Below are 10,663 nucleotides of genomic sequence, written 5' to 3'. Positions count from 1 at the left end.
GATTGTGCCCTAAATCCAATGACGAATGTCCTTGCAAAAGAGAAGAAAGACACACAGAGGAGAAAGCAATGTGAAGACGGAGGCAGAGATTGGAGTGATGTGGCCATAAGCCAAGGAAACCAGCATCCACAAGAAGCTGGAAGTAGCAAAGAACGGATTCTCCCCTAAGAGCCTCTGTAGAGAGTAAAGCGCTGACAATACCTTGATTTTGGACTTCTGGCCTCCAGACTGTGAGAGAATAAATTTCTATTGTTTTAAGCCACTAAATTTGTGATAATTTGTTAGGGCAGCTACAGGACACTAGTAGAGGTGGATTGAGGCTAGAATGTAATACTGTGGAATTTTACCCTACATTGCACTAGGAGTGCTTCCTCGTCTCTGGTACCTCAGTTTCCATCCATCCAACGGTTGCCTTTAGCCGAAACTGTATTTTTTTTTTTTTATCCCTGTAGCTCTTTAATGAATCATCCATTTGATTAAGGGAACCTCCTCCTGAATTCTTAATTTGAAGCAATAATGGGATTCAAAGCATTATGACTGCAGCCCTAGGCCCGCCACGACGGAGACTTAAAGGTACTCAAGCTAGGGAGTCACTATCCCTAATTGCACTTTGTCCTAAAGACCCCCGTAAAATGGAAATGTAATCGAAAGTCAGATCCCTAACAACTATCAGGTTGTTCTTGGATGCACAACACCATAAAGCCATCAGGGGAAAAAGTTATAAATAGTGACTAAAGTAAACCGACAATAGAAGTACTATATATATGTGTGTGTGCTGGTGTTTTAATACGGCAGTAGTAGAGAGTAGGAGTTTCTACTCTGGATTTGGAAGTCCACGGAAGCTTTTTTTCGCCGTGGCCAGTCCCGTCTCCCCCTTGCTCCGTGAGGGGCTGCTAACTTCCCCCAGGTCCTCGCCTCCCTCTCGTGGCCCCCCTGATCTAACTCCCCCCGGGGCCCACCGCGCTCTAGAGGAAGCCCGCGGGCCGCGCGCCCCCCGCAGAATCTTTCGCCGGGAGGCCGCCTAATCCTCGGACTTCGTTCCAACACCTGCACGGCCCAGAGCGACAGCCAATGGGGGCGCCTCCGCAAACATGGCCCCTTGTGCTCTCACAATATTCGTGAGACTCCGTCCCCTACATACACTTAGCCAGGTACACCTCGCCGCCCTCCCACGTGCGCCCCGTGTGACCCTGCCGGTAACCCCCAGCCTGGGAAAGCCTGGTCGCTGGGCTCCCGCCGCTCCCCGGCCAGACTCCGTCCCGCTCGCTGGCTCGGGCCTGGGACGCCCGCCTCCCCGACCCTGTCGGGTTCCAGGCAAAACCCGGAGCGCCGGCCACTCAGAGGCTCCCGGGAGGCGGCGCGGCGCGGCGGACTGAGCATGCGCAGTGGGCAGGGCCGGCTCCCGGCGCAAGAAGGAAGCGTCCGCGGTGCTCCCGGCGGCTGTGCTGGGGTATGCGGTACCGGCTAGCGTGGCTGCTGCACTCCGCGCGGCCCAGCACCTTCCGCTCCGTCCTCGGCGCCCGCCTGCTGCCCCCGGAGCGCCTCTGTGGGTAAGCGGAGCGGAGCGCCTGGGCCCTCGGGGCCCGCGGGTCACGGTGGGTTGGAGCTCGGGTTGCAAAGTGGTGATTCAGCACTTAAAGCCAGCATCCACAAGAAGCTGGAAGTCCCGCCGGCCTGGGGCCCGGACGCCCGCGCAGAGGCCGCCCCGGGGCCCGGAAGGGCAGCCAGCCGGGCGGGAGCGCGGGGCCTTGCCGGGAGAGGAGGGCGCCCCTCGGGCCGGTGAGGGCGGACGGGGACTGTGACCCGGGGTCACGGGGCGTGTGTCACAAGTGCGGGGGGCGCGGGCGCGGACGGAGTGACCCCGGCCGGCTCCCGGGAGCCTTGCCGTGCCACTCTCCTGGGAGTCTGCTCGTGAGGGGCCGGGAACCTCAGTCCGACTGCCCCTGGTCATGGGGTAAAGGAATCCGAGTCTAGGGAGACCGCTTCTCACCCTCCTCTCAGCCCTGCTTTTTTCCATGGGGACGGAGTTTCCACTACTATATGGAAATGCCTGCGTTGGGAACCGTAAAAGTTTGCGTGCCTGCGCCTGAGTGAGTAGACGAGTGTTGGGTTTCCTGTCCGGGGGGATTCGGGAGCCGAAGGATACCTTGGGATCCGTCAAAGCAGCTCCCTTGTTTTACACCTGAGATAACCGAGGCCCAGAGATATTGTGTGATTTCCCAATCGCAGGGCTTGTGGCAAAAACCAGGATGGGGACGCGGGTTTTTTTGGTTTTTTTTTTTGCCATCCGGTGGCGTGCTCACTCCACTTTGCCGCTCAGTGTATACTAGAAATACATAGCCTTGTAGCGAACGCTGAATGCCTTTTACTGTGAATAGAGAGGAATTGGAAAAGATGCGCAGTATGGTCTTGCCTTACTTAGATGTATCATTTGAACCCCTCCTCTGGTTTTAATAATATCTAGGACCTAAAAAGTGCAGCAGGGCACTGTGATAGACCCTCTGTGTAAGTATGTGGTCTGCCTTCCAAGGAACTTTGACTTCGTTTGAGCGGATTAAGATGCCAAGAGAGTATAGCCAGCTAAAAAGGATGTGTTTGACTAGGGTCAGAAGATGGGCAGTCTGGTCAGTGCGTGCTTTGGGAGCACAATTTAGGGCAGGGATAGAGGAGGGGGGTCTGGGCTGGCCTTTGAAGGAAAAGCAGAAAGTGGGTGGGAGGGTGAGCAGTGGTGTTTACGTAATCCAGCCTAGGCATGCCGGGTTTGGGGTCGGGGACGGACAGTGAGCAGATTAGTCTAGTTGGAGCCTTAGAGAATTTCAGTGTGGGAAGTAGGAGGAAACCAATTGTGTATTATAAAAGTAGGATAATGCTAGCCTGGGCTTTGAATGTTAGTTGGGCTTTTCCAGTGCATAGTATTGGGAGCTGTTAAGAGTTTTTGAGGTGGGGAGTGCTCTAATGAAACTGGTAATTTAGGAAATTAGTTTGGTGCTATGCACAGGTTATAAGGGAGTGGAGAGACCTGAAGCAGAGAAATTGGTTGGGACTTAGTCTTTTCTGAGTGAACTAGGGTGGTAGTAATAATGGTGCTAAAAAGGCCAAGTGCAAATGAAAAAATCTGTGGAACTTGTTTTCCCTCTTTCCCACTCTATGCAAAATCCACTACAACATGGATAAAGATCCCTGAGTTTAGATAAAGAAGTGGGAGTGGTAAGTATAGGCAGGGTACCTTTGTGGGCCTCCTTCAGGTCAAAATTTTTTTTGTGCTTAATTTGTTGCTAATAGGCTGTGCTTAGCTCCATATTGTCTCCAGTGTACAGCATTTGGGATTTTATTTTTTATTTACTTTTTGTTAAAGATTTTATTTTTAATTAATCTCTACACCCATTGTGGGGCTCAAACTCACAGCCTTGATATCAAGAGTCAAATGCTCTACCAGCTGAGCCAGCCAGCTGTCCCAGAATTTGGGATTTAAAGAAAGCACCAGTTTTATACAACAAAGAGGTTTGTATGTTCTACCTACAATCCAGTTTTCTCTGTGCTTTTCTCCCATTGCTCCTCACTTTCAGGGCATGGGTTGTTGAACTGCCAGAGCTTCAAGATAAGGTTGTTCTTGAATAAGGAAATTCAGGAGATTCAAAGATAATGAATGAGTTTAACCATCTAGAAAGCTCTACATTAAAAATTAGTGGTTGAGGCTATTAAGGAAAATACAGGTTCAGTCAAAGGGATCAGGGTATAGTTATAGGAAGGAAAGCTACCATCTGAATCTACCCCATATTCAAATCTTAAGGAAGGTAATTCTGTGCAAAGTAGGGAGATGTATTTTTTTTTTTTTTAGATTTTATTTATTTATCAGAGAGAGCAAGAGTGAGCAGGGGGAGCTGCAGCAGGAAAAGCAGGCTTCCCACTGAGTAGGGAGCCTGATGTGGGACTTGATCCCAGGACCCGGGGATCATGACCTGAGCCTCAGGCAGACGCTTAACCGACTGAGCCACCCAGGTGCCCCAAAGTAGGGAGATATAGTAACAGAGATGGTTACAGGGCTATTTACTGGGAGAGCTGGGATTTAACCCGTGTCCGTCTGGAGCCAGAGCCTGAGCTCTTAACTGGAATACTGCCTTTGCCAGTGTTGAGGCATTCATCCCTGTTCTAACTTTTTGAGAAAGAGATGGTCTTAAAGCATTTGTATAAGATTTATTCATTTAAAAAGCCGAGTCATTTTCCTCTTTTTAGCCATATTGGATAAGTTGGGGCTGTGTGTAATTAATCTGAACTGCTGGGGGAACCTAGAAGTAATAGCCCAGTCCCTGGCAACTACTTGGAACACCTGTGCATCCGGCCTCTCACTTTGCAGGCAGCTCTACTTTGCATTTCTCTGTTCTATGGGTGTAGGTAACAGTGGTATGCCAAATGGACTAACTATTAAGATCTAGGCTTTTAAATTACTTTTTTTTTTAATGGTATAAGCACTATGTATGTATATATATATGTATGTATGTATGTAAGCAAGCTCTACACCCACCATAGGGCTTGACTACTGACCCTGAGATCAAGAGAGACATGCTCTACTACTGACTGAGCCAGCCATGTGCCCCCAAGCTTTTAAATTACTTTTAACCAGAAAAATATCTTTTAATGGTCTAAAAGGAGAGGATGCCCTTGAGTATCTTTTTTTTTTTAAGATTTTTATTTATTTATTCATGAGAGACAGAGAGAGAGAGAGGCAGAGGGAGAAGCAGGCTCCCAAGGAGCAGAGAGCCCGATTGGGGACTCGATTCCAGGACCCTGGGATCATGACCTGAGCTGAAGGCAGACGCTCAACCATCTGAGCCACCCAGGCGCCCGCCCTTGAGTATCTTTAATTAGCATTAGCCCAAACCCTACACAGTAAAAAATTACATTCTTTCTGCCTTTAAGGTTAGGGTTGGAGATAATCTTACCAGGGATTAGTGTGGGGAGCAGAATTTCAATATATATTTTCATAAGAATTGATTTCCTTTCTGTTTTTCTATTGGTATTTTAGATCTCCTAAAGAGGTACCCAGATAATCAGCCTACCTTCAGCCAGGGTGACAGGGCTAACACACTTTCACAGGGGGTAGATCCTCTAGGTATGCTGGGTAGAGGCTTGGGTAGGGCATTCCTACTTGTTTTTTCTTGAGTCCGCTCTCACTCTTCTCTCTTCCTTTAGCCATCATTTGAATATCTGTATTGTAGTGATCACTCACTGCAGTGTGCTCAGCACTGTGAGGGATGCAAAGAGTCAGTGATAAATTCGTTCTCAAGAAGCTTTCAGTCAAATAGTAATTCCACTCCTTAAGATCTTTTACTAAACAGCTCCACTTTTGCATTGTTGCCTCTTTCCATTTATTTTGAAAAGCAGCTCAATATTTTTATTATAGTACTCTCTTCCCCCCCTTTTTTTTTTTTTACGATTTTATTTATTTATTTGAGAGAGAATGAGAATGAGAGAGACAGAGCATGAGGTGGGGAGGGTGAGGGAGAAGCAGACTCCCCGCGGAGCAGGGAGCCCAATGTGGGACTCGATCCTGGGACTCCAGGATCATGACCTGAGCCAAAGGCAGTAGCCCAACCAACTGAGCCACCCAGGTGCCGTATAGTACTCTTTCTTTTAAAAGTGGGACTTAGAAATTGTTGTAGCATTAAAAGCTATAAAAGCTTTTATTCCCCTCAAAGAACTGTATAGTTTCTCTTTGCCTATTAAAAATGTGTAACTGGGGGTGCCTGGGTGGCTCAGTCGGTTAAGCAGTTGCTTTCAGCTCAGGTCATGATCCTGGAGTCCCGGGATCAAGCCCCACATCTGGCTTCCTGCTCAGTGGGGAGTCTGCTTCTCCCTCTGACCCTCCCCCCCTTGTGCTCTCTCTCTCTCTCACTCTCTCTCAAATAAATGAATAAAATCTTAAAAAAAAAAGTGTAACTGTTAAAAAAAAAAAAGGTGGGACCCACAAGCTGGCTCTCTGAGGGGAAGGTATCACATTCTGCCTGACATATTTATTGCATGAATTAATGAATGGTCTCTTTTCAAAATCATTTTTCTGTTGACTTCCCTAGTTTTGCAAATATTGGTATTAATCATTTTCTCGGTTTAGCTTCAGAATTGGAGTAATCTTTGCATCTCTTTTTCTCTCACTGTCTGTTCTGAAGACCAAACTCTTGAGTCTTTCATCCTAAAGTTTCTTGGAGTAAAACTTAATCTTCCATTATCCTCCTAGTTTAGGCTATGATTATCTTCCCTGACATCTCACACCTACAAGTTCTGTATATATATTTTAACTCCAGTATAATTAACATATAATGTTATATTAGTTTCAAGTGTACGATATAGTGATTTAACAATTCTATACATTACTCAGTGCTCATCGTTAATAAATGTACTCTTCATTTTGCTTTTATTTTTAAATCAATGATTTTTTTTTTTTTAATTTTATTTATTTATTTGAGACAGAGAGAATGAGAGACAGAGAGCATGAGAGGGAGGAGGGTCAGAGGGAGAAGCAGACTCCCTGCTGAGCAGGGAGCCCGATGTGGGACTCGATCCCGGGACTCCAGGATCATGACCTGAGCCGAAGGCAGTCGCTTAACCAACCAACCCAGGCGCCCCATCGTTAATAAATGTACTCTTAATCCCTTTCACCTATTTCACCCATTCTCCTCCCTCTTCCCCTCGGGCAACCACCAGTTCTCTATATTTAAGACAATGATTTTGTTTTTTTGTTTGTTTTTTTTTTTCAAGATTTTATTCATTTGAGATACAGAGAGAGAGCATGAGCAGGGCGAGAGGCAGAGGAAGAGGGAGAAGGAGAAGCAGGCTCCCCACTAAGCCAGGAGCCCGATGTGGGGCTCGATCTCAGGACCCTTGGATCATGACCTGAGCCGAAGGCAGATGCTTAACCATCTAAACCACCCAGGCGCCCCTAAGGGTCTTTTTCTTCGTTTTTCTTAAATTCCACATGTGAGTGAAATCATATGCTATTTGTCTTTCTCTGACTTATTTCACTTAGCATTATACTCTCTAAATCCATCTATTATTGCTTATGGCAAGATTTCATTCTTTTTTATGGCTGAGTAATAGTCCATTGTATGTATATACGTGTGTGTATCTTCTTTATCCATTCATCTGTGGATGGACATTTGGGTTGCTTCCATATCTTGGCTATTGGAAACAATGCTGCAGTAAACATAGTGGTACGTATATCTCCGTAACTGATTTTTCCAGACTCCTGTCTCCCTACTACTTGATCTTTATCATCCGATTAATTCTAATATACCACTTTCCCCATGCCATTCATTGTCTTGCTTAGAAACCACCAATGGTTCTGCACTATTTAAAGATCAGATCCTGGGCACCTGGCTGGCTCAGTTGGTTAAGCGACTGCCTTTGGCTCAGGTCATGATCCTGGAGTTCCAAGATCGAGTCCCGCATCGGGCTCCTTGCTCAGCGAGGAGTCTGCTTCTCCCTCTGACCCTCCCCTCTCTCATGCTGTATCTCATTCTCTCTCTCAAATAAATAAAATCTTTAAGAAAAAATAAAGATCAAGTCCAAATTTCTTGACCCAGCATTTAAGCATCTCATAAGCTGGCCCTAGCCTAACTTTTCAACCTAACTTTCCTCTTCGCTAGTCAGATCCACCAATTTCCTGTCTCATGTACACGAGCTGTTCCTTCCCAACTCTCAAATGCCCTCTGTCTTTTCTTTTCTATGACTAAATCTGTCATTCTTTTTTAGACCTTATTTAGGTCACACAGTTGTGTTTCCTTTTTCTAAGCTTAAAGATTTATTCGAGATTTTGAAACATCCATTGACATTTAACCATATACTACTTCATATTTTTTTTACTCTTAATATCATACATGGCAGAGTATATAGGATAAAAAATAAACAGTTTAGGAAATAGAACATCTCCCTTTTTTTATTTTTTATTTTTAAGTAGGGGGCTTGAACTCAAAAGCCTGAGATTAAGACCTGAGCTGGGGTCAAGATTCAGACACTTACCCAACTGAGCCAGCCAGGTGCCCCAGATATAGAACATTTCCAGTAACTTTGAAGCTCTCTGTGTTTACCTCTCCAGTTGCAACCTTCTCCCTCTTCTGGAGAGGTGGTGTTATCCTGTATTTGGATAATAATTCCCTTGATTTTCTTTATACTTTATCAATCTGAATATATTCTTTTTTTTTCTGTCATGAAGATAGAAGTATGTTTATTTATTTTTAAATTTTTAATTTAAATTCAATTTAGTTAACATACACTATATATATATTTTTTTTTTAAGATTTTATTTATTTATTTGACAGAGAGAGACACAGCGAGAGAGGGAACACAAGCAGGGGGAGTGGGAGAGGGAGAAGCAGGCTTCCCGTGGAGCAGGGAGCCGGATGCGGGGCTTGATCCCAGGACCCTGGGATCATGACCTGAGCCGAAGGCAGACACTTTAACGACTGAGCCACCCAGGCGCCCTAACATATGCTGTATTATTAGTATGTGTGTTTGAGACTTTTCTTGTTTCTTGAGCAAGTGAATATATATATATTTTTTTTCGGTCTCACATTTATTACTGAACCAACCTACTGGTGTAGAGGCATAGTAACAGAAAAGTTGTTTCCCTGATAAAACATGTCTATTGGCCAGGTAGGAGGGATGTTTACAAGAGTGGTAGGATAGGAACACATAATCTTCATGCAGCTTAAATATGTGTGCCAATTAGGTGTGTCATATCATGATGTGTGATGCCTTATAGACCCAGCTTGGTTCTTCTCCAGTGTTCCTCTTGGAGTTGTACCTGATTTTTTTATTTTATTTTATTTATTTATTTGACAGAGAGAGACACAGCGAGAGAGGGAACACAAGTGGGGGGAGTGGGAGAGGGAGAAGCAGGCCTCTCATGGAGCAGGGAGCCCGATGTGGGGCTCGATCCCAGGACCCTGGGATCATGACCTGAGCCAAAGGCAGACACTTAACGACTGAGCCACTCAGGCACTCTGTACCTGATTTTATTACCAGTTTTCATCAGAATCCACTGGAGAATGGGAGGATTCTACTTTTGTTTCTTGGCCAGGAATTGCTTGATTCTGAAAGTCTTGGGAGAGGACATGGTGAGGAACACACACCAGGATGGCGGCGAAAAGGAGAAAAAGCGGAAGTGAATATATTCTTAAACAGTATACTTTTTAGTTTTTTCTGCTTTTGATCTTCGTAGAAAATTTTCTCCTCTAAGTTACCTTTTTTTCATTTAACCTTGTTTTGAGATTCACATAGATATATCCGTTCACTGCTGAATGGCAGTCTTATGTGAATATGCCACTGGTTATTTTTCTATTCTGTTGTTGATGGAGATTTGGCTTGTTTCTTTTTTTTTTCCCTCCTATCATGAATAATCCATGTTGTTGGCATGCCCCAATACCCAGTGTTTGGACATCTTCTCTCCCTGCACTCAATTAGGGTTCTCATTCAATCACATTGCTTTAAATATTATTTATATATGCTTTGTCCACTGTGTAGCCATGAGGCACATGTACTTATTCAAATGTAAATTAATGAAAATTAACAATTCAGTTTTTCAGTCACCTTAGCTGCATTTCAAGTCACATGTGGCTCATGGCTGCCATATGAGGCAGAGCAATTACAGAGCTATTATCATCACTAATGTTTTGTGAAACCCACCTGATCTGTGTTCCAATAGTTCCCAAATGTATCCCTCCCCTGAATTTCAGATTTAGGTAATAAACTTCCTCCTCACCATTTCCCTTGGATGACCTATATATCTTAAACTTACCATGTTCAAAACCTGCTCCTCCCATGATTTTCTCCCTCATCTCAGTGAATAACATCTCTATTCTTCCACTTGTTTAGGCTAAAAACTTGGAGTCATCCTTAACTCCTTTCTTGTTTTCATATCCCTCATCAGTCAGCATATACATCCAGATTCAGACCACTTCTGCCTGCCACCACCCTGGTTCTAATCACACTCTTTTACCCAGATACTGTAATAGCCTCTTAAGCAGTTTCCTTTCTTCTGCCCTTGCCTCTCTCTGTATAGCTTGTTCTTGTCACCACAGGTAGCATGATCTTTTTGAAATCCAAGTCCTATATCTTCGCTAGTGAATGCTTAAAACCTTGCGGTTGATCCCCATTTTGCTCGTAAAAACAAAATCCTTATAATAGCCAGGAAGGCCCCGTGGGAGCTGGCCTCTCATCACCTCTCTAATCTTGTTTCCAAAATAATCACTCTCACCCCATTCTAGTCACACTGGTCTATTTACTTGACTCAGTCTTAGATTATTTGCACTGCTTTCCCTCTGCTCAGAATGCTCTTCTACCATTGAGATCAGGGAGGGCTTCACAGAGAGCATAGGGTTTGAGCAAACGTCTTTGAAAGAAATAAAAAATTTGGATGAACAGAAGGGGAAGAGAGGATATTTTAGAAGGAATAGTGTTAGCAAAAGCTCAGAAGTAGGAAAAATCGCAATATAATCAAGGGACAGTAGATTTTATCCTGTAGGAAGTAGAGAGTCTGTGATGCCTTTTGAGCAGTACAGTCACATATGAAAACTGTTTTTTGTTGATAAATCTTGCTGTTTTTTGGAAGCACAGTTGAAATGCAGGCAGAGACAAAAGTTAAAGAAGAAGTACATATAATAAGGAAAGG

At 44.8% G+C, this 10,663-nt stretch overlaps 1 protein-coding gene across 2 annotated transcripts in view; it reads left to right on the top strand.

Moving 5' to 3' along the window:
- Window positions 1-1,398: 1,398 nt before the first annotated feature.
- The window catches only part of IDE (insulin degrading enzyme), a 107,001-nt gene continuing 97,736 nt past the window's right edge, over window positions 1,399-10,663 (top strand). For both annotated transcript variants that reach the window (XM_035025119.1, XM_035025111.1), the window contains exon 1: window positions 1,399-1,550. In XM_035025119.1, the coding sequence (XP_034881010.1) occupies window positions 1,453-1,550 (98 nt within the window). In that variant the 5' untranslated portion in view covers window positions 1,399-1,452. The remainder of the gene's footprint in view (window positions 1,551-10,663) is intronic.

Source organism: Mirounga leonina, unplaced genomic scaffold (genome assembly GCF_011800145.1).
Source record: "Mirounga leonina isolate KUSES-001 unplaced genomic scaffold, KU_Mleo_1.0 Mir_114, whole genome shotgun sequence".
Lineage (NCBI taxonomy): Eukaryota > Metazoa > Chordata > Mammalia > Carnivora > Phocidae > Mirounga > Mirounga leonina.
This window is presented reverse-complemented; position numbering and strand designations above follow the sequence as displayed.